The following is a 27,010-nucleotide window of genomic DNA, read 5'->3' on the forward strand; positions in this document are numbered from 1 at the left end:
GTTGTGGCGGAGGAGGCAAGTTCGATATTTACATAGAAGATGGTACTTTGTCGATCAACACAATACCGAGAAAAGAGCGTCGCAGATGCGACTTCCGTTTCTATCCAACAGATGTGCGGGGCAATAACTCCCGGTTACTATTCACGGTAGTAGATATTCGTACATAGAATGCAGGTCGCCAGCTCAGAAACTGAGCAGATCTGGTCCCTGATCTATAGGCTTCGCCTTGGTGAGGCGGGGCGCGGAGGTAAGCTCGCCGAATATGTCCTCCTCCTCGTCATCGGATCTGTGTGAGGAAGGCGGAGGATCGGACGAGACGGGTTGCAGTGCAGCGGACGCGCTGTCCGTAGGGGAGGCGCTATTTTTGGCTGAGGAGAAAAGCGAACCGAAAGGATCGCCCTTGCGGCTTACTTCAATGATTGCTGGGGTTACCGAAGCGGGGGGAGGGATCCGGAGGTCCTGACCCCCTGCGGAAGAATCCGCAGATTGCAGCAGGTCGATCAACGCAGCATTTTGCCTGGGCGGAGGGGGAGCTGCCTGGAAATCAGAGAACTCGTCGGCTTCCTCATCAGCTGCGGCCTGCACACGCGGTGCGTACTCCTCAAAACCGGTTGCTCCGGGCGTAGCGTATGGCGCCGGTTTCTGGTAGCCCTCATCGTCATCGCTGTCGTAGTCTGCGCTAACGGAGATGCCGCGCGCGGCGGAGCGGGTAAACCCGGCTGCTGCGTTGACGGACTGGCCTGGGATGTGGGAGGGCCGTCCTCCGGCCATGCCCTTGTACTTTTCCTGCATGCTCCTGGCCTTCTTGCGCTCCGCCCTGATCAGCTCGTCGTCTTCTAGAAGCTTGACCAGCGCCTTGGTGCGGTTGCGCACGTTAATGCCCTGGTCGCGCCCCTGCGAGTCGATGTAATGGAAGGTCTCCAACATACGGATTAGGTTCAGGTTCGACCGCACATCGTCTATAAATCTCTCTGAGCCATGTTTCACGAGGTACTCAAGCAACTGCATGGACTTGTAAATCTGTCTCCACTCGTTGGCCGACTTCTCGAGAAACCGCCGCAGGATCATCGCCAAAATCTCCTCCCGCTCGCGAAAGTTGTAGGTGCCCTGTGCAATCTGTGTCATGAGCGTCGAGGATGCACCCCATGGTTCGTTATTCGTGGCTTCTCTGACCTTGGCCTCCATGCCGGTATAATTCAGCATTACATTTTGAGCCTTCCTGAAGTACTTCTTAGCGTCGTAAAGCGACAGCTTCCCAATCGCATCTTCCAGCGACATCTTAACTGCCAGGTAGGCTTCGCTGTGGGGCGCCCGTATTGGAGGTGCAAGTAGTGGCGTACTCGGTCATACCCCTTTTGAAGACGAATAGAACTGCGCGGTGACTAAAACAAAGGAGGGTAACAAAGCAGCTCAACCAGTGCTGCAGATACTCGAATAAGGCGCCGTGTTGAATCTGGCAGTCGATGATGCCCTGATGCTACTTACGCTACAGTGATGTAACTGCTCTGCTAAGCCTGCCGTGCTCTTGCGTTTAGGAATCCAAATGACACTTCAGCTGACGAAAACTACAACTTGCGGAACGCCAAGAAGAATACTGCAAGTAAGGCGAAGGGGCGACTCGGATGGCTTGGCCGGAGCCCAGTCACGGAGGTTAACTAGTGTTGGGCGTTATATTCATATATAGTGGGATATACTCGAAGAATTTACAGAACAATTATTCTTTGAGCTCACCAGCGTCCTCGATGACAACCTTAGCGCTTGGCTGGCCGTTGCCGGTGCCGTAGGACTCAATGGCCTTCACGACATCCATACCCTTGGTGACCTCGCCGAACACCACGTGCTTCCCGTCAAGCCATGGGCAGGGCACGGTGGTGATGAAGAACTGGGACCCGTTGGTGTTCCGGCCCGCGTTGGCCATGGAGAGCAGGCCGGCCCGCGTGTGCTTCTTGGTGAAGTTCTCGTCTGGGAAGCGGGCGCCGTAGATGGACTTTCCGCCGAAGCCGTTGGTGAGGTCCGTGTCACCGCCCTGCAACATGAAGTCTGGGATGATCCGGTGGAATGGGACGCCCTTGTAGCCCCAACCCTTCTCGCCGGTACACAGAGCGCGGAAGTTCTCCGCTGTCTTTGGGACGACGTCATCGTAGAGTTCGAACTCGATACGGCCGGCCTTGGCGCCGTTAATGGAGGTGTCAAAGAACACCTTGGTACCTAGACTGGCAGCAGATGACGAGAATAGTCTTCTGGAAGAAGGTAGCAGGGATCTGGAGGAGTTAGCAAGCATCTTTGGTGTTGTCGAGAGTAGTTTGCACCTGTCAGCGCAGTGTGAAAATTTCAATGAAAAAAGAGTTGCGCCATTACGGTTCCATCACACAGTCAGCAGACTGATGACTCGATCAACTTGCGTAGAGAGGGATTTCAGCCATTTGATGGTAGAATTTGCATCTTTAGCGTGTATTGCTTCTGAAAGGCCCGGGAGCATTGTGCAGTTAGCGCAGTTATTGCCGGCTGGGGCAAAAACCGTGTGTTTCATCCACGGTCTGCCGGCGAGGCCCAGCTGCTTGATGAATATGCGATCTAACAGCTTCATCCTTCTGTTGGAACTGGTCAAGTTATTGTAGATGCGTAGCTTTTCGCGCAGTTTCCACCATGGGTAGTCCACAATGGTTTTACTGCGCACTGACGCTGTGAAGGCATCGAACGACACGGCGGTGTGGAACGCAGCTAGCTGAAGCTGGCTTGACAATGCGGAATAAAGGACACATACTTCTTCGTTATGCAAAAAAGCCTTTTTCAGCGGCTGATGGAGGTCCTCGTAGATTCTCCACAGTTCAATCATGTAGTCAGTCGTGCGGAAAGGGACTAGCTCATTTTCCGCTAGCATCAGCGCGGAAAGGCCCACAAACATGGCGAGAGTGTTATGCAGCTCATAGTCAGGGTCGAGTAATTTTTCCATCCACGTATAAGTGTCGTAGCTGGAATGGCCGTGGTGTATCGCATCGTCCTTGCGGTTATTGACAAAGCGGCACTCTGCGCTGGGCACGCCCAAATGATGCTGGAATGTCGCGTAGCTGGAGCTGGACACAGGCGATGCAATGCTTAAATTCGACTGGTTCCGCCAGTAGTCATATAGCGTATCAGAGAACTTCTCCTTGAAGTTGGTAGCCTTTGACGCATCGAGCAGGTGGCCTGCAACCAGTGGATGCGCTTCGCACTCAAAATCAGTACCCGTGACAGGGTTTCCAAGATTAAAGTACGCTATCGTTTTATCCGAGATAGATGTGTTATGTGCAGCTCCGTGGGAGGTGGAACCCAACAGACCGAGTTCCTCACCATCCCAACTAATCAGCTTGATGCTGCGAAGAGGTTTCCATCCTTTCTTGCGAGCAGCTCCGAGCCCTCTGGCTATCTCAAGCAGGATAGATGTAGCGCTGGCAGACTCCCCTGCGCCCACGGCCCATGAGTCCCGGTTGGCGCCAATGACTACTTCTTGGTCCTTCAGGATGCCTGGTACCTCCGCAATAACATTGGTAATCGCATGCATCCCGTAATTCTGCCTATTCAAGACGCGTACTTGGACATTAGAGTCCGAGGGGCCAGAATGGTAATCAAACCCTTTCGTATTACCGCCAAGACCTACACGCACGCCCTTGCCATTCAGGAGCTTCAGAAGCTTAGAAGCCTCCCGCTCGCTAATCGGCACAGAAGGTATCCGGGGCACTCGAGCATTCATAAGTTGCCTACGTGTACGAGGAGACCAAGGAACAGAGCCTGGGGTGGTGGGATCTCCTGGGATCTCATTGGAAAACAGCACTGAGTCTCGGCGCAATCGACTGGGGTGCGCCGCAGGGCCAAAAGGATACGGAGCATACCCGTGAACAGTGGTGACATTTCCATCATCGCACGAGTCACTATAGGTTATGACTCCCACAGCGCCATAAGCTTCTGCATATCGAATCTTCTGCCCTGGATGCAAGCGGCCCTCTCGTACTATATGTACCTTCCCTGCCAGCTGGATACCGTTCTGCAGGAGATAGAAGTACTCTTCAGCGGAACCGTACCCGCAATAAACGTAAGCTGCAGTTACATCACCATCAGCAGAGTACCCATGGAACCCAGCAACGGATATGTTCGTGCTTTGGCTCTGGTCTAGCACATCTTCCCAGGTGCTGAGCTTCTCAGCCTCTAGACCATTGGTCCATATGCTCACTTCAGTCCGAATGGGCGTGTTAAAGTACGGGTAGTAGGTTTCACACACAGGGTTGAGCCCGTACGCCCTCAGCTCCCTCATAGTATATTTAAGTGCCCGGCTATCCCCCGCAGGATGATTTTTACTCGCAATATGTCGCATGTGCCCCTTTGCATAGTTTTCCCATAGCAGCGACGTCACGAATAGGCGGTACGCCTCATCTTTGGTGACCTTGGCGAAGTGCAGGCGTCGGAAGTCCCGAGATATCGACGTACTCGGCAAAAACGCCAAGACAAACGCACAGTATACCAGAAAGGTGACAAATAAGATGAATGCAAACCCAGTTCTATGCCTTCGGACAACTGCATACGTTGTGCGTAAACTATCGATGGTATTGCTTCTTCCCCTGGCCAGCAAGGATGCGACAGAATTGGTACGAGGCCGCGCACCCGCTGCTAGCACCTGTCTTTCAGCAAATGTGTTTGGCCTTGGTAGTAGAGGATTCGTCTCATCGACGAGATTCTCGTTCGTGGCCATGGTCCGTTCTGCTACCGGATGGACTACCCTATACTGTCCGGGATGGGATCATCATATTTTATAACAGGCACCACGTGATTTAGAGAGTTTGAGGGACCGATGCCATGTGATAGAGACCGCCGCTTCAAAAGGTGCCAAACGTAGTGTGGTAGTAAATATTGACAAGCTACTGCAGGATGACTGGTCCATGTTTTTGTTTTGGTAATGTTCTCCATTGGCCCCTGTCCTGTTGAATATTTCGGAACATATGCGTACTCACATGGGATGACGGTGACACAATTTGGATCTGCACTATTCAAGGAAGGCCTATTGTGTCCTAATACAATCGAAATTTTAGTATATGGTACACTGATATTCTATTATAACGGCGCAGGTTAGACCGTGCGAGGTAATTTAACAACAAATATAAGGTACTACGTAGAAGCGGGTTCCTTCCGCAGTTCCTTGCGCTTGTCGCTCTCCAAATCTTGGTCTGCATCTCGCTTTACGGCAGAAGGCGTACAGCTGGGTATGTCGACGTCATCCTTATCCGCAAATTGCTGGGCCACCCGCTTGTCTGCGGTGACACCATTGACAGGTCTGAAGTAAGGCTGACACCGCCAGTACGGGACAGTTTTGTACGCACCGCCCCAGGCTTGGGGAGCATGAGTAGTGATGACATCTTTCGTAGCTATGTCCGGTTGCGCAAAGATATCCAACACCGCCTGCTCGACCGCAGCCACCACATTCTCCCATTCCTCGAACGGGTGCTTCGGAGAAAGTTGCGCGAGCTGAGAACGGATATCCACGTGGTTGGGAAGGAACGGTCTGAGTATTTTGAAGAAGTGGTTTTTCATAGCGGTTCTGGAAGCGACAGAGCAGTTGTGCTGCTTGACAATCTCAAAGTACTCACGCAGTACCTTGTCTACGCGTGGGAATGTTTTTTCCTTATCACCGATGTGCTCTATGTTAAAGACGCCAGGGTTGTAAAGATTACCTTCTGCGCTCATCACGGCATCACATCCCAGCTCTGTCATGCAGCGGGGAATATCTTCTGGATACAGAATATTTCCGTTAGCGAAAAAAACTGTGTCAGATGGTAGGTTGTCCCTGAGGTACTTTATGGTAGCCCAATCAGCCAGCCCGGTCTGCTGGCCTTTTTGTTCACGCAAGCGTCCATGAACTGTCAGAAACTGCGCGCCAGCATCTAGAACCATCTTGGCATATGCAAGTGTCTTCTCCCTGTCAGGAAATATCCGGATTTTGGCCGTAACCGGAACCGCCAGCTTTGTATGCAATGTATTGATTAGATTTGCAACTAGGTCCCATTCTTCCATCAGGAAGGATCCGTAGTGCCCTTTTTTGGCGATTCCCTGCGGACATCCAAGATTCAAATCGACAGCGTCACACTTATTTTCCACCAGCTGTGCGGCCTTTAGGAGGTACTCCGGATCATTTGCACAGAATTGGACGACCAGTGGTCGGTCTATGCTCTCGTCTCCGTCTAGATCGCTCCACATATCTCTTCTGTATTTTTCAGATGTGGCAAAGAGTTTGGCATGCAACATCGGCGTATACGCTAACGTAGCGCCGTACCTGCGGGAAAGGATCCGCCATGCAAGTTCTGACTGATCGACCATCGGTGCAACAATCTTAGTTGGTTTGCCTATTCTTTCAAAGAGTGCCCTCCCCGCGAGTTTGCTGCTCTGAGCCTTTCCCACATCGCTGGCTGTGCTCATTGTATGCAACGAAGCGGCCAAAAACCGATTAAATCCACTAATCTTCGTTATATTGTTGAGTCAAAGCCTCCACACCTACCTGTCAGTCAAGATAGTGAAGTGATGCGCAGTGTACACCGAAGATGTACATTTCCGCTGAAGTTGAAAAGTTTTAAAAAGAAATAAAGAGAAAGATTAAATAATCAACAATGTAGTTCCGCTCTGAGCAGCATGTAGTCTCAGATTTAATTACTTTGAGAGATGATTATCGAGGTTGTAGATGGCTCTTAGCTGCAGGGCATGAGCAAATAGGAGCGCAATCGGCCATATCGGAGCGTCACCTAGTATCCTGACGCCCAAATAGAGAGAGCGAGAAGACAAACGGGCCTTCAGAATAACATCAATCGTCTGGTCCAGACTAGTGTTTGGATCCATGGCATGTTTCGCCGACGCATCGTCTAGAACTTCGACATCCAGGGCACCATTTGCCTGAATACGCAGGAATTCTGCATATGACTGCCTATTATAGCCCTTAGGCAGCAAATGAGTCTCGATCTTCTTTAGGATGATCTCGGACTTCAGCCATATAGTCCTGTCCACTGCCTTTAGCATATCGCTGCTAGTCGAGTCACTGGATATGGTCTGTGCCCACTTCTCAATCCGCTTGAGGTATTCGGCCATAACGAGGATGGACGAGAAGATGCAGGTGATAGAGAAGATGGGGGTCCGGATAGAAGTCTGTTCCGCGTTATTCATTATGGATACAAAGTCGATCCAGAACTTAACGGTATCCAGAGCGTGATCAGTTGCCTCTCTAAGGGTTTCCCGGTCGTGATAAGAGCTCTCTAGGAGCTCGTTCATGCCCTTCCAGTCCTTTAGCCATATTTTGTTAAGCACTCCTGTCAGACTGACACATTTCCGCATTTTCGCAAAGCACAGGAGCGGAATGATGAGCCGCAAGGAAGGGTTGGAGCCAATAATCTGGACGTTATATTCGTTTGGAATTAGAATCCCCCCGTTTTTGATATACAGTGCTTCCCAGAACTTCAACAGGGAGTCAATAATGGGGCGGGAATTCATCCGCCATTTGAGCTCTCTTTTGTGGAGGTTGGGTTCACCCTCAAGTGCATGTCGTTCAATGAGTATCTTCTCGTGGATGGATATTAGCAGCGATAGCAGCGTCTCGAATGATATGCGCTTATTGTCATAGAAAAACTGGTGGCCGCTGGTCAAGTAGACTAAGCAGTTTCTATAGCTTTCACCACCGTTTGACAGCTGAATAAGCGAGAACTTCGAGTCCAACACAATGTGGTATTTGTTCAGAAGATTCCACCACGCTTGATAACTATCACATAGGAACAACTCCTCGTGGTAACAAGGGATACCGCAACCTAAGTCAATGGAATGAAAACTACAGTCTAGTCCTGCAAGCGAAGTAAACATATTAGATATTAGCAGAACAGTGTGGCATGTACGAATTCTGGACTGGGCCTTTATGAAGTAATCGTAATTTTTCTGCATTTGCTCAGGCGTCTGGTATTTTCTTTGTATCTCTTCGTGCATTTGGGGTTGATCTTGGTACATTAAGATATGGTCAGAATCAATTGGCGGTTGAACAAAATTCTCCAATGGCATGTTTAATTGATTGAGCTTTATGAGTTCAATTAGGGACATTACCTGTGTATTCATGGTTTGAGTTATTGCCTGGTCATTATTGAAGATTCCAATAAAGATTAATAGAACCATGCTTTGAATAATCCACAATGGGGTATCTCCCAGGTGCTCCTTTTCACGTTCCAAGTATTCACGAATATGAAACCGAGATATGTTGAATAGGAGCATGGCATGTGAACTATGGAAGCCATATAACGCACCTATGACTGCAATGGATAACAGTAATGGGTACACATCTTTAGTCGGTTCAATCGAATGCAAATGAATAAATGGGAAAAACTTATGGAATTCATATTGATACAACTGCACATAGGAATTCAGTTCTCCCAAAGTAGGAAACTCCGCTGGGGTTAGATTGTTTTCATGTAAAATATGGTTACACAGATCCTCTGTAAAGAAGACCAACTTATCGTTCTTGTGTATCTTCGTGTGCTCAGTTGACGGAGGGTTGTACGTTGACTGAAATTTCATAATTTGTTTAAATAAATCCACCTGTCTGGATTTGAAAAAGGAAGGGATGTCTTGGGAGGGATATGCATTAGACAGTTCCATTTGGTGGATAACAGAACCAGATGATGTTCTTGTAAGTGGCGTGGCTTCATTATTTTCGGGAGAGCTAGCGGTAAGATACTCGCTTACGCTAGAGCTGACTGGTACTGTCGTCAGTTCTGCCTGATGCACTGGTAGTATGGCCTGCGCTTGCGCAACAGCAGCAGCTGTACCGGTGGAGGAAGACGACATCGAAAAGGAGAAACCAATTTCATTAAAATTGCTCATGTTTACCTTAAAGTTACCGTCCAAGTGCGTATTGATAAACTCACTCAGCCAATGTTCGTGTTCATCATGTTTAAACTCATTAATCTTGTATCCTTTTTGTTCATGCTCCTCATCGCGCTCGGGTTCAACTCCACACTTCGTCGTCAGAGGTTTTTTAGATCCGGAGTTGCCGATATGTTCCATGTTGGCGGTAGCTGTACCACAGAATACACCATCTGAAGGCTTTAAACGGGGCTCGTGGTGTGAGCTCTCCTTGTAATTGAAATAGTCCAAAGTTGGGTCTGCCGTATCAACCCCGGTAAAGCCTCCCGCACCACCGACGGATGAACCAATTTGTAGGAAGTCCATTATCAGGGGCGTGTGGACTAACGTAGGCGCGATAAACTCATGAGAAGCACGCATGCTGGGCATTACCAAAGTGCCTGTATCAGATGTAGCTCGTTGCTCTCCGTTCGGGCTTTGCGCCAGTTTACCATCGGCATCGTTGTCTACCGTCGGCAGTTCCACATCAGAGCTCGACAGCTGAAATTCAGGAATCGTAATGCGGTTCAGATCGATCCCACTCTTTGTCGCCCTCTCGAAAAGCTGCTGTGCCGTCATCTGGGGGGTGGAAAAACTGACTTGGTGCGGTATGTCCGACATTTCCCTCTTGGCTGTTTCTTGCATGTCTTTCTCCTGCACATACGATAGCGTATGTGCCGCAGAAAACGAGGCGTGCCGCTTACGTTTTGGCGCCTTCGACTCTCGCACCTCACCCGTCAGTTGCCCCTCCGATAAATCCTCAGGCAAAACCCCATCATCTTCATTTTCTGTCTGCACAGGCAGCTCCACGTTCCGCGTCTCCTCAAACATGTCGGATGTGGGGGGCTGCGGCGTTGGGAGCATGGTCCGCTTGTTTCCGGGCTTGGTTATAATATGCTTTTCATTGATCTGCTGCTTTTCGTCTTTGGTTACGGCAGATTCCCGCAGATCCTTGTCTTGGTCCATCAGTGACGCATGCAGTTTCTGCTGATGCCGGAGCACCAGATCTCGCCGCGCAAAACACCGGCCGCAGAACGCACATAAAAACGGCTTCTCGTTCGTGTGTGACCGCTGGTGTCGCTTTAGGTGTTCCTGTCGAGCAAATCCCCGTGTACAAACCGGGCATAAGAACGGCCGTGGCTTATCCGTCTTGATCGTGCGCGATTTCTTTGGAATCGGCACTATGCCGTCGTCTTCGCGACCGCCACCCCTCGCACCCGTTTCCTTACTCACACCTGGGGTATGCCTCATCACAATGACCCCTGAATGTTTTCCTCCCGCTCGTCCCCTAACCGAGTCTGTTGTCTTCTGCCTGCCTGTAGCCCCGGCCCGACCGCTGCCATCGCTTTCAGCACTACGTAGCTCCATTTGAAGCCCTATTGTCTTTTGCCGCTTTTAGCCAGCTGCAGCACTGCACCAACAATAAGGGCGGTCCAGAGATGCGGAGTTCGAACGCAAAACCTATTCCAATAGCCGGCTGCTCCTATGTTAAGCGGATAGCATTCAATGCTCGAGAAAACATTATTCAGCTGAAGACAGAAGATCGCACAGCCGCTTAATCACGTGACCAAACGATGACGATCGTTTGACTCCTGCGCCTGCTACCACTCCGCCTCGGGCATACGGCTGACAGCTTCATTCCAGCCCAGATAGGCTCTATCTGCAGCGCTACGTGTGCTGCTCCTCATGTAGCCCTAAGCGGTCACTGCGTATCGTGTGATATGAGATGTCGGGCCGTTGGCGGAAAATCGTGATAAAAAGCGCAGAAGCTGCGATCCTCTTCATCATCTATACCTTACTATTAAAATCTACAACTTTGTCCAAAAGTTTCCACAGCATTAGACAGTACGCGGGGAGAGCTAGGCTCGCCGGCCGCCGCTTCGGCGGCGGTTCTGGCGCCATGTACTATGGCGCCTTGGCGGGCCGCGTTCACTCTCACACCACGTGATGAGCATGTGGAGAGAGGAAAGCTTGGGACCATTAAGAACTCGGATGGAACTTTCATGATATCCGGGTGTCAGAGGGTCCCCACAGTGTAGTTTTGTAGCCGGAATTGCGTGACCTACCACGTGATGTCCGATGCGTTGGGCTTGGCGTCTCCTGCCCTGGAGCCGCTACAGCGCTCTGGCGGGTGCGTGCACGTGCAGCCGCTCTTGGAGGGCTTGGTTTTGCACGGGGACTGTTGCGCCTCCTGCGTGACGCCCTCTGCGGGCTTGCTCATGATCGGGCGTGGGTCGTGGTCGCGTGCGATAAGTTTGTGGCACGCCTGGTCATGCGTTTTGTTCTTTAGGTAGATGTAGTTATGGAGAGCCATGCTGTTCGTGGTCGGCAACGGGCGGGTCCTGCTGTGAGAGAGGCTAGGTGGATACTAACGGCTCAAGCATAGGTCTTATAAACGTGGTTTGGTCTGATACATATTTGCGACGTAATAGCGAGATATATCATTAGGTCTCAGTGGCCAGACGGGGACTAATTGTTCTCGCCTGCCCGGGCAGGATTGATTGTGCTCATGTGGGAGCGCGAGACGTTGGAGAGCAGTTGCCTGACCCGTCGTCTGCGCGCCACCGCACGCAGCAGCACACACTCGTTATCGCGAGGGACACACGTGATCGCTTGTGCTACGCAACCGTCTGAACGACAGAAACCGACGGTTCGGCATCTTGTGGGCGTCTGTCGGCGCACGGCTAATCAGCAAATCAATGTGGTCTGATCCACAAGCCCGACGCGCCTGCGGACAATTCACTGTAAAAAATAACTTCAGTCAACGCATGTCACATACTGGCCCAGCTGGCCAGTAATTTGCGAGTTGCCAGACGTTGACGCTTGGGGGGCCGTACGGGGTGGCGCTCGCGCCCCCACACTCCCCGACCCCTTCACTTGGGAAAGTGCGCGCTGAAATATAAGCACGTCCATGGCGTTCTTTGGGACAAACGTATGCCACTTTAGGCCACAGATTCCCGTGGCTGGAAAGAATTCGGTATACTCGCCTGCATGCGAAGCCGTGAAGGTCGTGCTTGGCCGAACCGGGTCGGCATTCCACAATTGAAGGGGCTCTCCCTGTCCTAGACGCGGAAGCGTCATATGGAATGATACACTGCGCTTACTGCCATATTCGGAGTAGCCCGCGTCCTTGTTGCCTGCACTAGCGCTGCGTATAATGTCATATTTTGCGGTTAGCCCGCTTTGGATGTGTAGTTCTTCGCACCTTCGTATCAATCCTCGGTTCTGTCGGAGAAGCATCTCGTTCTCAAGTTCGAGTTTCCTGATGTACTGCTTGTAGGAATCTGCCATCTCTTCCGCGAGAAAACTGCTGTGGTTGCCCTGCTCGTGCACGCTTTCGTCTGTCTCTATTACATCATTAAACAGTCGCTCCTGTAAGTCCTGGTCCTCATCGAATGTTGGGAAATCCTCGTCACTTTCTGCCCCCGAGTAGTCGACATTAATATTAACAGTATTCACATTAGCGCTATTGTTATCATTATCATTATTAGTATTAGCAGATTTACAATGTGTATTATTATGAGTAGTATGGTTGTTATGCGAGTGCAGCTCATCAGCGCCGACCGTGGTCCCGCTCTCCTGTATCCAGATATCGAGCATCCCCATCTGCGATACGGCCGATGCCGGTGCCTCATCGAGCATGTCGCCGCCCAGACCACAGTCCGCCGGCGCCTCGGCCACCACGCGCTCAAGGGAGCATAGCTGTGCTATCACACCGTCGTACTGCAATTTGAGCTCGCCGAGTTCTAGTTCCAACAACCGATTTTCCTCCTGGTACTTGTTAGCCCGCCTCTGGTAGATGCCGCAATTGGCCTTCGCCATCTCCAGCGCCTGCCGAAGCTCACGGTTGGTATCTTCCCATTGATGAAGGAGCTCGTCCAGGCGCTCACGTTCCGACTTGAGTTCCAACGTCACCTGCTGTGCCTGCTCGCTTAATTCACGGATTTTATTGGTCTGACTTTTAATTAACAAGTCCTTCTCTAATAGTGCTTCTTCATAGTGTTCCTGTTCCTTTTCAAAACGCACTATCTGGTTCTCCAACTTCGTCAAATTCTTCGTATATGGCCCCTTGGCCCCAGAAGTGTCACCTGCAGCGATACTGACCGCCATATCTGCATTATCTGCCAAGACCCAGTCTTTGTATTTTGCATGTCGATACCTCAAAGTTGTATTTGAGTGCTTTTCACAAACCTGGTTAGTGTCGTTCACAAGTTGAACTTGCGATTCGCACCGTTTAGGACGAAATAGCAACATCTTATAGGGTAAGCTTATATATCCTGATGGGCGCTACAGATGCCTGGAAGATGTAGTTGGTGGAGAATCGGTCCGCCTCTGCTTCTGATGTTTCAGTGCTGCTAACGATGGTATGTGCGATCCCCAGGCGCTCAAGCTCTCTCTCAAAGTTCGCTACAGTGAGTTCGTTGCGCACTGTAGCGGCTACAAGCGCTAATTGACTACCGCAATCAGCGAGCGAGTGGTGTATGCAAGCGCACAAGTCTGGGAGGACTGTACTGTCGTAGGTCACATCCGCGGCGAGCACGATGTCGTTTTGTGGGACCTCGTCGACGTTCCACCATAGCCGGCGGAGGCTAGCACGCGGCGACGAGCGCAGGCCATTGAGCGCCAGGTTCTCGGCAAGGTGGCCCTCCAGGAGCGCGGAGTCACCGTCGGTGATGTACGCAGAGGACTCGGGGCGCGACCGCAGCCACGCCAGGCTCACCAGGCCGGTGCCCGCACCGAGTTCCAGCGCGACGCTCTGGCGGAGGGGCACTCTGCAGAGATAGTCGGCCAGGTAGAGCGCGGCTTCCCACGTGCGATGGCCCGTGGTGCCGGCGGCGGCTATGACCCCCGGCGTTTCGCGGACGTCGATGGCTACGCCGGCCGCGAAGGTGTAGCGCACGACGTCAGCGGCGGACGGATCGCGGGCCCCCAGGGAAAGCAGGGTTGCGTAGCGCGCATAGCTCCACTCGGAGAAGTCTTCGTCCTCCGAGCCGGCCTCCAGGCGCACATGCTTTTCGATTGGCTCGTCCACCATCCATTTGAGCAGGCGCTTTGCATAATGCGCATTCCTCTCGCAGATGAGCTCGAAATTCTTGATCAGAAGAGCCACATGCAACACAGGGTTGCTGAGCGCTGCCAAGAGTGCGGGTAGCCGCGCGATCGGGTAGCGCTGATGCAGGCGCGCGTACAACTGCTCCTCCTCCATGGTCGCGATGTTCGCGGCGAGCAGGAAACTTTGTCTTGTACTCTACATAAGCGCGGCCTAGTAGCCCCAGACACAGAGCCGCTTAACTCCGCCGTCAGGTATAATAGTGAGCTTGACGTGCGTGAGGAAAATGAACTTGTCCACCGCATACTCGTGCTCCTGGTCGGGACCCGTCGCGCTGCGGTCCACTATCAGCTGCCAACCAGGGTCGTCATGCTCCGGCGGCGAGTCCTTGCATATGCCATGTACTGTTACGTATTGAGGAAAGTTGCCGCGAAAGTGAATGGTGTCGACCACAATGCGACTGAGGTAGTGAGAGCGCCGGGCCAGGCGGATAATCGCCCAGTCACAGTGGCCTGGCTCGCGCGAGCGTCTTGTCTCCCATCCGTCGGACATGTCGTGGCCGCGGCCGGGCAGGAGCAGGTTTTCCACGTTCCCAAAGTGCTGGTCCGAAGCCTGCAGCGCTACCGCGCCCTGGTGGACGCCGGCAAGGTTGATCGTGAACGACCCGTCCTGGTGCGCTGTCCCGTAGAGCCCGCTCGCCGGCACCGGCAGCACCTGTCCGTAAAGGCGGAAACGCGCGATACCGCCGTCGGGGTACATCTTGAGCTTCACATGCGTGTACGCGGCATCCGTGCGGTGCTTGCGCAGGAAGAAGTGCCGCCGCGAGGGGCCACACTCCACGCGCGGCACTACCTCGGCCCAGCGGGGGTCGTCTTCCTCCACGGGCCCTGTCTCTGCGCGCAGGGCATCTACTGAAATGGACGGAGCATGGTTGCCGTCGAAGTACGCTGTGTCGACCTCGCACCCCACTATGCGCGCCGAGTACACGCCCAGCTTTATGATCACCCAGTCGTAGGGCGCCGGGTTGTGCCGCCGTGTCTCCCAACCATCGTACCACGCGCCGGCCTCGGTGAAGCGCCCAGCCTCGCGCACTGGCGCCGACTCGTGCACTAGCCGCGCGGCTTCGCCGAACCACTCGTCCGAGCAGGAAATCACCTCACTGCCGAGCCGCCGGCAGACCACGTCTACCGCGCCCCAGGTCTTGGCCACCTGCCGCTCGAACTCCGCTCGCTGCTTGTCCGAGAAGCGTATCACGGCCGTCTCGCCAGAACCGCTTACGTAAGACATACTGCCTATCCTACCCAACTGCACAGTGGAGATGCTGGTATGCGCAAACAGCAGCACTTTGCGAGCTACACATCTGCACGTTATATAACACGCTGCCGCGGCCAATCTGCCGAGTTGTCGCGGTCAGCGCTGAGCGTCGCTTATCTGTATTCTTGCGTGTGTACCGCAGAATGCAGCCCGGCTCCGCGCCAGCACTGCCACAGCGTCCCGCAGAACCTGGCGCGCAGCAAAACGGCCAGGGGCTAAGGCCCCGAACCGGAGTGCTCGACTACGTCGTTAGCGCTCGAGTCATGCGACTGGAATTTGTGCCCGGATCAGTCATGTAAAACGAACCAATCAATGAGCAGAGTTCGTCTTCGTACCTGACGATATTCGATTTTTGCGGAAGATGACAACCCAATTTGCATATAGTGAGGTGCTGCGAAGGCGGTAGAGCGTACGTATAAACAAACGGCGACCAGCACTATGATCAAGAAGTTCCCTACACCTGTTCTAAAGCCATTCTGGCCGTTCTTCGTTAGTGGAGCTGCGATTTACTGGGCGATGTCCAAGCTCGCGGACGCCTCGTCGAACTCAGCCGAGTTCATCAACGACCCACGCCACCCCCGCTTTGCGCGCGGCGAAAAGCCGGTAGAGCTGGCCAAGTGAATCAGGATGCAAGGACTGTTGCAGGTGCTCGGGCAGACTGGGTGGTGGATGCGGCGCGGAACGCGTTGCGCTATGCGCTGTGCTACATAGTATGTACATATTCCCAATACACGACAAAGGTGACGACGCGCTAGGCAGTGCGCGTGGCGAGAGCCTTATCGATGGCGCGCTGGAAGACCTTGCGCAGGTGGTCGAAGTCCTCGAGGCCGACCGAGACGCGGACCAGGCTGCGCTCGAGACCGTACTCGGCGACGACGTCCATCTCGGCGTAGTGGGCGAGCACGGTGTAAGGGCATGCGAGGGTGAAGTTGGTGCCGAGCGACGGGCCCTTACACAGCTCCAGGGTGTCAAAGAAGACCTTTGCGCGGTTCTCCTCGTGGAAGGTCAGCGAGAACAGGCCGCCGTAGCCGCCGTCCGGCTTGCAGCGCACGGCGTCGTAGTTGCGCTTTGTCTCCTCCGACGTCAGGGTCGGGTAGAAGATCTTCTTGAAGAGGCTACCCTGGTGGGGCAGGAGCACCTTTTCCAGCAGCAGTTCTGTGTTCTTGTTGACCCGGAGACTGCGGCTCGCGCAATCGCGGGAATTGCGCTCCAAGTAGATGGCGTCCTCGCACCAGAGTAGGTCCTCGTAGCTGCCGTTGTGGAAGAAGCCCTGCGCGAAGTCGTATAGCCGCGAAGCGGGATTGACGACCAGTGAGCCGGCCATCACGTTCGAGTCGCCGCTGAAGATCTTGGTGAGCGAGCTGCACACAAGATCCGCGTGCGGCAGCACGTCGATGTTGACGAAGCCGCCGAGGGTGTCGTCCACCACGAGGTAGAACCCGTATATGTCCGCCAGCCGCCGCAGCGCCTGCAGGTCGCCCATCTTTAGCAGCGGGTTCGACGGCGTCTCGATGAACACCGCCAGAATCGGCTCGCCGCTGTGCAGTATGTCCTCCAGCTGCGCCATCGCCTTGTGGTCGCCGGAGCCCAGAAAGTGCGTGTGGTTGAAGACCCGCAGGATGCTCAATGTGTCGGTATACGGAAAGCCAAACATGACTGTCTTCTTGTATGGCGGGCCGTACCCCACCAGCGCGCCGTTGGGCGAGTGTGGCGACGCGTAGCCGCTCGGCGATGCGTCGTCCTGCCGTGTGCGGTTCACTCGTACCGCGTCCAGCTGCAGGAGCAGGCGGTGCGCGCAGAAGATGGCCGCCATGCCGCTCGGGAACAGAAACACGTCCTTCTCGGGGTCCACCGCGCTGCCCGCGTCGCGCACCGCCGCGCGCGCCTCCTCCGCGCCGCCCGGCCCCACCGGCTCGATCAGCTCCGCCTGCACCGCCGCGTCCTCGCTAGCCGCCGTGTCCTCGCGCGCGCGGTCCACCGCCACAAACTCCACCGCAGACCCCGGCCCCGCGGACGCCGCCTCCTCCGGCACATCCACCAGGTGCTTCGCGATCCGCCGCCGGATCAGCTCCTTCGCCCGGTCCGCGTACGAGAAGTCCAGGTTCCTGCCGTAGCGCTGCTCGATAAAGTCCTCCTCGTCCCGGATCACCTCGTCCGTCTCCTCCTGCACGCCGCGCCGCCGCTGGGCCCGCTCCAGCTCAAACAGCTCGTGCAGCACGTACTCCGCCTGTCGGCTCGACACCACCTCCCCCGTGTGCTGCCAGTACCGCTTCGCGGCCCCGTACTCCTCCCGCGGGAAGAACACCACCGCAATCCGGCTCTCACGCCGCCACGCCCGCTCCGCCACGCCCTGCGGCTTCGCCGTCGCCAGCTGCAGGATCCGCACCCGCGGCGCCCGCCCGCGCGCCGTCGCCTGCACCTGCATGAACTCTCGGCACCGCTTCGCAACCGCATACGACGGCAGAATCAGGCACGCCTCGCCCTCCTTCGCGTACTTCTCCTCCAGCACCGTCGCCAGCCGCTGTATCTGCTTGTGCAGATAGAACCGCGGGTATCCTGTCTCCATCCGCTTCACCACCTCCTCCCGGCCCTCCTCGTACCCGACGGTAGCGTCCCATGTCGGCAGGCTCACGGAGATGGCATGTCGCGTGTTGGGCGGAATTGGTTCGCCTATTTCCCTCGCTATCATGCCCTAACCTCACACAAATCGCCCAAGCTACAGATCCCTGCCCAACAGCAACTCCGCTTGGTCCACCGCTACGATACACCATGGCCTTTTTTATTTTTGGCTGCGCTACAGGTACACCCAGCGCCCTTTTGCTTTTAAGGCTTACTTTGATGCTACGGCTGGTGGCTTACACTTAACGTTACCTCTGGAAGCGTGTGATAGAACAGTGTCGCCAAGATGACCAAGATTGGGATGAGGCGAATTGTTAAATGGATTTCATGCCTTGCAACGGTATATTTTGCGTACTCGTACATGCAGCGACATAGGTTCACGACTGCGACGGACGACACTGGCGGCACGGAGGCACAATACGCCGTGGAGAAGGTGTTTCTGGAATCCTGGCAGGACTACGTGGCGCATGCGTGGGGGTACGATGTGTTCAACGCGGCGTCCGGGCAGGGGCAAAACTTTGGCGAGAAGCCGCTGGGGTGGATGATCGTGGATGCGCTCGACACGATGATGCTGATGCAGGCGCACACGAAGGACGTGCGGCACCGGCTGCGGCTGCGGAGGGAGGTGGCGCGGTGCGAGGCGTGGATCCGGGACGAGCTGGATTACGACATGAACACGGAGGTGAGTGTGTTCGAGACCACGATCCGTATGCTGGGCGGGCTGCTGTCGGCGCATCACCTGGCGGAGACGCTGGGGGTGGGGACGCCGGCGGTGTACGCGGCGAAGGCGGAGGAGCTGGGCGCGCGGCTGGTGCCTGCGTTTCTGGCGTCGCCGGTGGGGATCCCGTACTCGAGCGTGAACCTGCGCACGGGCGAGGCGGTGAAGAGCATGGGGATTGGCGAGGCGTCGCTGGCGGAGTTCACGACGCTGCAGCTCGAGTTCAAGCAGCTGGCGTATGTGACAGGCAACGCGACGTACTGGAAGCTAGCGGAGGCGGTTTACAAGCCGTTTTTCCGGGAGAACGACTATCCTGCGGCGTACGACGGCATCGCGCCAGTCGGCGTGCTACCGGATACGGGGAAGTTCTTCACGCCTGCGTTCAAGATCGGCGCGCGCGGGGACTCGTACTACGAGTACCTGCTGAAGCAGTACCTGCAGACACGCGAGCCGCTGTACTGGAAGCTGTACCAGACCACGATGACTGGCATGGCGAAGCACATGATCGCGCGCAGCGTTCCGGACGACTATCTATACATTGGCGAGCGCTACGGAACGCTGAGCGGCCCGTTCATGCCGCAGATGGACCATCTGGTGTGCTTCATCGGCGGGCTCTACGCGATGGCCGCCACGGAGGGCGTGCCCCTGGCCAAGGCGGAGCAGCAGCCGTGGTTTGACGGCGATCGCGCGTTGTATTGGCAAATTGCCGAGGATGTGACGTATACGTGCTACAGGACCTACCACGAGACGCCTACCGGGCTGGCGGCCGAGATCTCGTTCTTCAGTGTGCGCGAGGATGAGGCCCACGACAGCTGGTGGGAGAGCCCCTCCCGCAATTTCTTCATCAAACCGACGGACGTCCAGAACCTGCAGCGGCCCGAGACCGTAGAGTCCATCATGTACATGTGGCACCTGTCGGGCGACAGCAAGTACCGTCAGTGGAACTGGGAGATTTTCGAGGCGTTCCGCAAAAACACTGCGTACTACCGCCCGGACGGCTCGCTCACGTATACCAGCATCAATAGCGTTGTCGCGGAGGGGCAAACAACGCCGCGCGACAACATGGAGAGTTTCTGGCTCGCAGAAACCCTCAAGTACGTTTACCTGACGTTTGTCGATGACTTCGACCTCTCAAAGGTCGTATTTAACACCGAAGCACATCCCCTCCCAGTGCTGGACCCAGAAGAGCTCGCCAGACGCGGTCTGGTGACCGGCTGGGATCTGTAATATTGCTGTACAATACTGAAGCATCCTATAGAGCTAGATAATCGGTAGTGGCCTATCCTTGAACAATAGCTTGTATCGTATCACATCTTCCAGCTCCACGCTCGAGGTCTCGGCCCGAAAGCGCAGAATACCGAGGGGCGGGTCTAATTTCACTACTGTTCCAAGTAATCGCTGCTTCCGCCCGACGTACATACATGCCTTTTTGGTTTCCATGTCGTAGGACACCTCGCCGAAGCGCAAAATATCGCGCCCTTCGTGTTCGACGAACCGATGCTCGGGGTCTGTGCCAGCCTCTTGAGGCCGCTGTGACGGAATCTGGAGATCGCCCTGTATCTCTATTATGGTGCTCCCGAGCTCTGTCGTCACCGTCAGAGGCTTGCCGCTCCCCTCCGTGACAGAAGCTAGTTTATTAACTGATATAGTAACTGATGGCATCTAGCCGATCATATACTTGGCGGATCACGAGGTTCACGCGCTGTCAACTTGTGTTCGATTGTTGGTCTTTTTGTCAAATTCCTGCTCGCATGATAGAACATTTCTTGTTAGCGCCAGGGGTCTCCTCCGCGTACATCACACGGAGAACTACACGATGTTGAGGGTACTAGGCGGGCTACTTGGCGGTAAACCAAAAGAGCATGTTATTGACAAGTACACTAGGGACTTGACTGCCGTTACTTTTACAATACACGAGCTTGACAAACGGCTGAAGCGCAACGATGAGGTGTTAATGAGGTGGCAACACCGGTTGAAGATCTATGGGACGACACTTGTGGTTCTATTCGGCGCAATGGCGTATAGCAACTACCGGTCGCTACCTGTGACTGGCCTTACTTTCTTGCTCGGCTTGCTGGCTATACTGGGCCTGAGCCGGCTGTTGTGCAAGGTATTTGAATATCAGCGACGCAATATCGTGATAAAGCTGGATAAGGCTCGCGCGCAACACCAGGGCACGCTGGAGGATCTGAAGAAGGCGACGAACTTCTACTCCACACACTCGTTGATACAAAGGTTTTCGTCCGGCCCCTTGCAGAGCCAGGACGCTTCGACGTTGATGGACGAAGAGCTGCAATCCAAGTACGATGAACTGCAGAACCTGCAGAAGGAGCTGGCACAGCTACGTGGCGACAGTAGCGGAAAGAGCACGAATGAGGCACGCGAGGAAACTGACAGGTGGTTTGACAAGGTTCTAGACGTACTTTCCGGCGGTGGCTTTGCGATCGAGAATAACTTGGTGCCGGTAACCTGCCGGAAGTGCGCGAAAACCAGTGGCTGTTACGTCGTACGCAACACCGAATGGACGTATGTGTGTCCACACTGTGGTGAGCAGCAGACGAACAGCGCGGAGCCGGAGGGCACCACGTCCCGGTCTCCATCTGGCGACATGAAGGATAAAAATTCGACTACATAGTCCGCTGCATGACGCAGGCGACGTAGCTTATGTACTACCTAGTTCACTTTGACAGCGACATAATGGCATTCACGATATCCGAGTTGTGCTCCCGCAAAGCCTTCACAGCCTTGTTTCTGGAAACGTTTGCCTGTTGCATAACGAGCTCGATGTCCTGGCCATCCAAGCCGGACTCGTCAACCTGTCCAGCTTCGTCCTCCTCTGGGGCAGCAGCTGGGGCAGCTGGAGCAGCTGGGGCGGCGGCGGCGGCGGCCATGTCTGCCTGGATAGACTGTGGGTCCTTGGCCGCACTTGCAGCTTGCTGCTGCGCACGGGCCAAACGACGAGTGAAATCGTCGACCTTTGGCTCACCAAAGACCACGTAGTTACCACCTTGGGTCTTGTAAACGTCTGGGTTGTCAATGGCAAAGATCTGGTTGTTCTTCTTTCTGAATGTCACCCTTGTGATGCCAGGCATTGGCTTCATAGAGAATTTCTGAATCAATTCTCTAGCCTTCTTCTCATTCTTGCTGTAGATAGAAACTTTGGAGTTCTCTGGAATTTCTGACATGATTAAATGTTGGTTGAGGTATCCTCTGAAGAGCTAACTGAAATAAGGTGTTGGGAAAGTGGACAAAAGATCTTGTCACCTATGTCCCAGTTCTCGAGGTCTAAAAATTTTCAACAGCCCAGGCGAGCATAGCAAAAATGCGAATTCTGTGGATCGAACACAGGACCTCCAGATTTCGGACCGAAGTTAACTTCAGTCTGGCGCTCTCCCAACTGAGCTAAATCCGCAACTACACTTCTTCCATATCTCAGCTCGATAGCAATGGATAAAGAACGTCACATGGCTAACTATGGTTTTATCATGACCAGGTGTCTACTCTGTAGATCCCAAAAAAAAAGGGGCACATTATTATAGAGAATAGCATTACAGTGCTTTCAGACTGCGACAAGATGTTTAGTATAATGAGAGAATGTGATTAACTGCCGTCGCCTCAATATTTGCAGCTCCTTGAAATACTGTAATTCGTATAACAGGAGCTTATAGATTTCTTGTAACATATATGATGATTTTATATATGACTCTATCGTGATGGGGGATTAAACTGCCTGGGCCATCAGTTCAACAATCTCATTGGCAGGATCTTCATCGTGTCTTGCCGTCTCAATGTTGGTTAGGGCACGTTTGATGCCTATGTTGAGTTTTGGCGAGACATTGGCAAGCTGGTTAATAACCTGGACCCTGCCTGCATCGTCCAGGAAGTTGGTCTCAATCATAACGTTGTTGAACTCGTCTATAGAAGAGATGTTTGGGACGGCAATTTCATTGTCAAAACAGCTGAGGATATCCATCTGTTGCAACACGGAATAAGTCGAAGTTGTAGAGATAATCAACAGCCTCCGACCGCTTGGCGGCTTACGCTTGAGATATACCTTAAGGACCTGAAGAATGCTGTTCGAAAAGCGTGGACCAATTGGGACCCAGTCAACCAGGGTCTCAAGCGAGTCAACCACAAGAATATTCAACGGAGACTTGTAGGCATCGCGGAACGTATTGTCGATGTAGGCAATCTTGGCAGCCTCGGACATACCGGCGATCTCCACTGGGGAGATCATCCTGATAAAGGGAAAGCCCGACTTCAGCGCGATGGCTGCAGCTAGCGCGGTTTTACCAGAGCCAGCGGGGCCATGAACGAGCAAAGATACCAGCCTGGAGCGCTCGCTGTCTTTCACCTGCCGGACATATCTGGAGCCGTGCTTCAGAATCTGCTCTACGCGCGGAGAATAGTGGATGACCCCACCTTCAACGCACGTCTTCAAGTCTTCTTCACTGATCCCAAACGCTGGAGTCACTTCACTTAGCGCATTAAGAAAGTCTTCCCGTGTGACTTTCATACGTGCTATTTCTTTATCGTTCATGCGTGTCTTGCCTTCACCAATGTTAACGGTCTTGTTAATCGCAAAGGAACTCGCACTTTTGACAAGACCCTCAATCTCGGCACCTGAGAAGTTCTTCGTCAGGGCTGCAAGCTCCTTGAGGTCAACATCCGTTGCAAGCATACCGTTCTCACGCATTTTCTTGGTCTGTATTTCAAAAATCTGTAGCCGTCCAGGCTCGTCTGGAAGTTGAATTTCAACCTGAACTTCAAACCTGCCCGGGCGTAGCAATGCGTTGTCAATCAAGTCTCTACGGTTTGTCATACCAATCACCAAAATGTTGTTCAGCTGGTCTACACCGTCCATCTTCGCGAGCAGCTGGTTAACCACGTTGTCGCCTACCCCAGTCCCGTCTCCGCGGGATCCTCTTTGCTTGAACACAGAGTCCAATTCGTCAAAGATAATGATATGTAAAGATGATTCCTCTCCCTTGGACTTATACTCTGCCTCCGCATCTTTGAACAGGTTACGGATGTTTTCCTCAGAGGAACCAACATACTTGCTCAATATTTCCGGCCCATTGACAATCTTCGGTTCGCGCGCGTTTAGCATAGTCCCAATTTTCCGTGCAATTAAAGTCTTACCGGTACCTGGAGGCCCATAGAGCAGAAGACCCTTGACATGGGAGATACCGAGCTTTTCAATAACGGCAGGTGGGAAGATTCTGCTCGCAAACGCACGTCTGAAAATCTTGGTAAACTCACGATCGAGACCGCCGACGCCCAGGTCTTCAAACTTGAAGTCGGGCCGGATGACTGCGTCGGACCGAGGGCGAAGTGAATTCGAAGACTTCAAGTTCACTAGTCCATCCCGCCCTTTGTAATAATTCACCTGAGTCTGCTTCACGAGAATCCCCTTTGCCTCTATGCCATTTGCCACGGGGCTAATCACCTCAACATCTCCCAAATCGATAGTCTGTAGACTGCGCACGCGCAAGTCAAATATGTGCCCCTTAAACTCAAAGACAAGATATTGTGTGGCTGAAAACACCTGCGAGTCGAACGTTTTCAAAAAGTGCTTCGCGAGCTCATCCTGGTCAAACTGGGTGTCCACTGCCTTGGACCGGTTCCGGAACGATATCTCCAGGTCCAGCGCGCCCAAATATGCCTGCTTCCCGCTCTGCCGGAAAAGGTCAAACGGCCGCACCCGCACTTCTTGATTCAGTGACCAGCCTCCCCACGTCCGCTGATTGCCATTGAAGCCAATGGTACCCGGCTCCACGCTGCTCGAATGCTGCGTCGTGAAGACAAAGAACTCATCCACAGCAATGTAGATGTTGTCGGGAAAGTCTGATGGTGACACAGCAGCAACATTGGCCAACGCCAACGCATTGTTTGGACAGTTGGCGATTTTCATATTCCGCGGGGGCATGTCGACGTATTTCTTGTCTGGTGGCGAGTGACTAGCTCTACCGAATGACGGTAATCTACCTGAAAGGCCTAACTTATCCATTGTAGCCTTTTGCTGTTTGCGCTATTTACTAGTTGTGACTAGACGAGTAGATACTGGTAAGCAAGACAGGAGGTGCCAACGACAGACCACACGCTAACCACGTGATCACGAAGCTGATCCTTCACGATGGCCACCAGGGACGCTGCAACAATTTGGGACCACCCGAGCCCCCTCAGCGCTTGCTGTCTGTGCCAATTGGCCAGGTGGCTACTCAGCACCCTCCTTTTTCGCTGCGGAGCCCATTAGGACATAGACCACGATGCCAATCAACACCAGCTTCCAGTTCTTCATCAGAAAAGAGCGGTTGTCCGGCTCAATGTCCTCCTCAAACGCCGCTGTGGCCGACTTAGCGCCGGCCTTGCGGTCCTCGTATGTCTTCGTGCGCTTGCGCAGCTTCGTGATCGCTGCGTGCGGTCCTGGCGTGGCCTGCCGCACCACCGGGCGCAGCCCCTCGGTCGCCGGGTTCGGCCGCAATGACAGCTTGATGATATTTCCGCGCGCATCAGTATCCACTACCAGATCGTAGTGCCAAGGTGACGCGAGCTGCGAGATGTTAGTATGTGTGGGATGTGCATAACCACCCAGATACATACGTCAATGTAGGAAAAGCACGAATAGTTTTTGCCGGGGAGCGCTGCTCCCACGCAGTATTCCCCTGGCGGTAGCGCGTCGTTCATGTCGCTCACCTCAAATTCACCCTCTGTATGCCACAGTGCAGCCAGTGGCCGGCGATCGCGCAATGCCAGGTCTTCCGCGTATAGAAGAAGCTGCTGTTCAAACAGCACCGCCAGTGCCCTGCTGAATAGCAGTAGTAGCCATGCTGACGCTCTAGGAATCATTTCGGTGGTTCAGGAGGTAAAGTTCTTGTGCGAACGCCGACGTTGCAGAGCGAAAAGTGACCGCTGATCTTTTGAAATTCCTCATCATTGATACAGAGAGGGGGAAGTGGAAGCTACGTCTAGCAAAGTTGACCTGATGTTAACCATGTGGCGATGGTCAACCGGAGTTCGAACTATGCTCGGCTATGCAATGTGCTTCCTTGCATTAGGGTCTGCGCTGACCGTACGCCTGCATAGCACACGCACCAACCTGCCGCAATACCTCACGAGAGAGATTGGGGACGATGAATTCGAAGAATTACTCCGCAGCAGTGCTTCAGCAGGGCACAAGTGGCACGTGGAACAGTTTGTGGATGGCTCGAGGTGTTACGTACCTGAGACCGAGCAGAACATGGCGCCTGTGCCGGACGACCTGCTGGAACGCGGTATAAAGCTTGTGGAGGAGGCGACCGTTGGAAAGAAGTTGGAGTATCTTCCAATCAGCTACTGGGGGTACAAGTTTATCAATAGCGAATTGAACAAAACGGTGATCCAACATAAGGACCAGCATCAAGTGTTGCTGGGTAGTATGGTGAAGGCCGATCCACAGACTGTGCAGCACAGTCTGGAAAGGGACGAGGACTCATACTATATCAGCGAAAGGTTCGGCGATGGTGATCTGTGCTCGCTACTTGAGGAAGACCGAACCGTTGAAGTCCAGTACCGGTGTAAGTATGATACTCCTCTCGAGATCATATTGGACCTTAAGGAATACGAAACCTGTCGGTATACGATGCTAGTGTCTATTCCCAGCTTATGTGAGCTTCCAGAGTTTGGACCGTACACTAGGCAAACACCAGCTAACACTATCTACTGCACAGCGCCCGCGACGCCAGAGTTCAACATCGCAACGCTAGTAGAAGCCTACAAACCTACGTTTCTCGGCCATGGCTTCTACCACTTGGCCCCACACGCGAACTTGACTCACAAAGAAACAACAGCCATGTTGATGTATCATCAGCAGCCAATCCCTGGTAATGAAGAAGACGATGGGACGATGGACAGTGCCTTTATTAAGCACTCAACTATGGCATACATGCAGCTTCTTGAAATGGGGCTATTGAACGGTCCCGATGGCCTGCCATTTTCAGAGGAAGGGAATTTCACAGTTTATGCGAAAGTTATTGGCTTCGACGGCGGACTGATAACTGTAACCAGATTCCAGATTTCTCATGGGGAAGTAATAATAGATCATGTAGTTCCCGAGGTTTTAGAGGACATGGAACAAGGGAATTCCGAGGACTATGAACAGCAGGCGCCAGAACAACTAGATGAAGAAGAGGCAGAATTAACTAGCCAATCGGATGATCCAGCTATTATGCGAGTGCATTTGCAAGAATTTATTACACCAGAATATGATGCTATAGAATAGCAGTGATACGATTTTAACCTCGCATATCAGGAACTCGTGGAACAGTGCCCTCTTCCTCATTATAAAAATGAGCCATTATATTTATCCATTATAAGAACGATTAAACTTCGTACTAGGGAAGCAGGTAGAATATTATATGTCGAATATAAATTGATTT

At 53.5% G+C, this 27,010-nt stretch overlaps 18 protein-coding genes and 2 non-coding genes across 20 annotated transcripts; 5 read left to right on the forward strand and 15 right to left on the reverse strand.

Moving 5' to 3' along the window:
* Positions 1-183: 183 nt before the first annotated feature.
* ENT3 (Ent3p) lies at positions 184-1,278 on the reverse strand (the record flags this gene model as incomplete). The annotated part of the gene is made up of 1 exon (NM_210367.2): positions 184-1,278. The coding sequence occupies one exon, from the start codon at positions 1,276-1,278 to the stop codon at positions 184-186; it is 1,095 nt and encodes a 364-aa protein (NP_985013.1).
* A 436-nt stretch (positions 1,279-1,714) lies between these two features.
* Positions 1,715-2,281, reverse strand: CPR3 (peptidylprolyl isomerase CPR3; the record flags this gene model as incomplete). The annotated part of the gene is made up of 1 exon (NM_210368.1): positions 1,715-2,281. The coding sequence occupies one exon, from the start codon at positions 2,279-2,281 to the stop codon at positions 1,715-1,717; it is 567 nt and encodes a 188-aa protein (NP_985014.1).
* An 84-nt stretch (positions 2,282-2,365) lies between these two features.
* On the reverse strand, positions 2,366-4,723 carry VPS70 (putative zinc metalloprotease; the record flags this gene model as incomplete). Its single annotated transcript, NM_210369.1, has 1 exon — positions 2,366-4,723. One exon carries the CDS (start codon positions 4,721-4,723, stop codon positions 2,366-2,368), a length of 2,358 nt encoding a protein of 785 aa, NP_985015.1.
* A 413-nt stretch (positions 4,724-5,136) lies between these two features.
* Positions 5,137-6,441, reverse strand: DUS1 (tRNA dihydrouridine synthase; the record flags this gene model as incomplete). Its single annotated transcript, NM_210370.2, has 1 exon — positions 5,137-6,441. The coding sequence occupies one exon, from the start codon at positions 6,439-6,441 to the stop codon at positions 5,137-5,139; it is 1,305 nt and encodes a 434-aa protein (NP_985016.2).
* Positions 6,442-6,669: 228 nt separating this feature from the next.
* On the reverse strand, positions 6,670-10,260 carry TDA9 (Tda9p; the record flags this gene model as incomplete). The annotated part of the gene is made up of 1 exon (NM_210371.2): positions 6,670-10,260. One exon carries the CDS (start codon positions 10,258-10,260, stop codon positions 6,670-6,672), a length of 3,591 nt encoding a protein of 1,196 aa, NP_985017.2.
* A 444-nt stretch (positions 10,261-10,704) lies between these two features.
* AGOS_AgSNR3 lies at positions 10,705-10,754 on the forward strand. Its single transcript, NR_149372.1, has one exon. It is a non-coding gene; the product is annotated as an AgSNR3 (small nuclear RNA).
* A 200-nt stretch (positions 10,755-10,954) lies between these two features.
* On the reverse strand, positions 10,955-11,206 carry AGOS_AER160C (AER160Cp; the record flags this gene model as incomplete). The annotated part of the gene is made up of 1 exon (NM_210372.1): positions 10,955-11,206. One exon carries the CDS (start codon positions 11,204-11,206, stop codon positions 10,955-10,957), a length of 252 nt encoding a protein of 83 aa, NP_985018.1.
* Positions 11,207-11,649: 443 nt separating this feature from the next.
* Positions 11,650-13,002, reverse strand: AGOS_AER160CA (AER160C-Ap; the record flags this gene model as incomplete). Its single annotated transcript, NM_001355328.1, has 1 exon — positions 11,650-13,002. One exon carries the CDS (start codon positions 13,000-13,002, stop codon positions 11,650-11,652), a length of 1,353 nt encoding a protein of 450 aa, NP_001342270.1.
* Positions 13,003-13,147: 145 nt separating this feature from the next.
* Positions 13,148-14,098, reverse strand: EFM3 (protein-lysine N-methyltransferase; the record flags this gene model as incomplete). Its single annotated transcript, NM_210373.1, has 1 exon — positions 13,148-14,098. One exon carries the CDS (start codon positions 14,096-14,098, stop codon positions 13,148-13,150), a length of 951 nt encoding a protein of 316 aa, NP_985019.1.
* Positions 14,099-14,155: 57 nt separating this feature from the next.
* Positions 14,156-15,229, reverse strand: DAL2 (allantoicase; the record flags this gene model as incomplete). Its single annotated transcript, NM_210374.1, has 1 exon — positions 14,156-15,229. One exon carries the CDS (start codon positions 15,227-15,229, stop codon positions 14,156-14,158), a length of 1,074 nt encoding a protein of 357 aa, NP_985020.1.
* A 465-nt stretch (positions 15,230-15,694) lies between these two features.
* ATP18 (F1F0 ATP synthase subunit i) lies at positions 15,695-15,877 on the forward strand (the record flags this gene model as incomplete). Its single annotated transcript, NM_210375.2, has 1 exon — positions 15,695-15,877. The coding sequence occupies one exon, from the start codon at positions 15,695-15,697 to the stop codon at positions 15,875-15,877; it is 183 nt and encodes a 60-aa protein (NP_985021.2).
* Positions 15,878-16,007: 130 nt separating this feature from the next.
* AGOS_AER164C (AER164Cp) lies at positions 16,008-17,945 on the reverse strand (the record flags this gene model as incomplete). The annotated part of the gene is made up of 1 exon (NM_210376.2): positions 16,008-17,945. One exon carries the CDS (start codon positions 17,943-17,945, stop codon positions 16,008-16,010), a length of 1,938 nt encoding a protein of 645 aa, NP_985022.2.
* A 216-nt stretch (positions 17,946-18,161) lies between these two features.
* On the forward strand, positions 18,162-19,820 carry MNS1 (mannosyl-oligosaccharide 1,2-alpha-mannosidase; the record flags this gene model as incomplete). The annotated part of the gene is made up of 1 exon (NM_210377.1): positions 18,162-19,820. One exon carries the CDS (start codon positions 18,162-18,164, stop codon positions 19,818-19,820), a length of 1,659 nt encoding a protein of 552 aa, NP_985023.1.
* A 33-nt stretch (positions 19,821-19,853) lies between these two features.
* On the reverse strand, positions 19,854-20,255 carry CTF8 (Ctf8p; the record flags this gene model as incomplete). The annotated part of the gene is made up of 1 exon (NM_210378.1): positions 19,854-20,255. The coding sequence occupies one exon, from the start codon at positions 20,253-20,255 to the stop codon at positions 19,854-19,856; it is 402 nt and encodes a 133-aa protein (NP_985024.1).
* Positions 20,256-20,409: 154 nt separating this feature from the next.
* LNP1 (Lnp1p) lies at positions 20,410-21,228 on the forward strand (the record flags this gene model as incomplete). Its single annotated transcript, NM_210379.1, has 1 exon — positions 20,410-21,228. One exon carries the CDS (start codon positions 20,410-20,412, stop codon positions 21,226-21,228), a length of 819 nt encoding a protein of 272 aa, NP_985025.1.
* Positions 21,229-21,271: 43 nt separating this feature from the next.
* Positions 21,272-21,778, reverse strand: EGD2 (Egd2p; the record flags this gene model as incomplete). Its single annotated transcript, NM_210380.1, has 1 exon — positions 21,272-21,778. The coding sequence occupies one exon, from the start codon at positions 21,776-21,778 to the stop codon at positions 21,272-21,274; it is 507 nt and encodes a 168-aa protein (NP_985026.1).
* Positions 21,779-21,916: 138 nt separating this feature from the next.
* On the reverse strand, positions 21,917-22,005 carry AGOS_t0117. The gene is given in 2 exon segments: positions 21,917-21,952; positions 21,969-22,005. It is a non-coding gene; the product is annotated as a tRNA-Phe (tRNA).
* Positions 22,006-22,314: 309 nt separating this feature from the next.
* Positions 22,315-24,603, reverse strand: SEC18 (AAA family ATPase SEC18; the record flags this gene model as incomplete). The annotated part of the gene is made up of 1 exon (NM_210381.1): positions 22,315-24,603. One exon carries the CDS (start codon positions 24,601-24,603, stop codon positions 22,315-22,317), a length of 2,289 nt encoding a protein of 762 aa, NP_985027.1.
* Positions 24,604-24,810: 207 nt separating this feature from the next.
* EMC10 (Emc10p) lies at positions 24,811-25,442 on the reverse strand (the record flags this gene model as incomplete). The annotated part of the gene is made up of 2 exons (NM_210382.1): positions 24,811-25,146; positions 25,197-25,442. 2 exons carry the CDS (start codon positions 25,440-25,442, stop codon positions 24,811-24,813), a joined length of 582 nt encoding a protein of 193 aa, NP_985028.1.
* Positions 25,443-25,587: 145 nt separating this feature from the next.
* YOS9 (Yos9p) lies at positions 25,588-26,853 on the forward strand (the record flags this gene model as incomplete). Its single annotated transcript, NM_210383.1, has 1 exon — positions 25,588-26,853. One exon carries the CDS (start codon positions 25,588-25,590, stop codon positions 26,851-26,853), a length of 1,266 nt encoding a protein of 421 aa, NP_985029.1.
* Between the last annotated feature and the right edge of the window lie 157 nt (positions 26,854-27,010).

Source organism: Eremothecium gossypii, chromosome V, assembly GCF_000091025.4.
Source record: "Eremothecium gossypii ATCC 10895 chromosome V, complete sequence".
Lineage (NCBI taxonomy): Eukaryota > Fungi > Ascomycota > Saccharomycetes > Saccharomycetales > Saccharomycetaceae > Eremothecium > Eremothecium gossypii.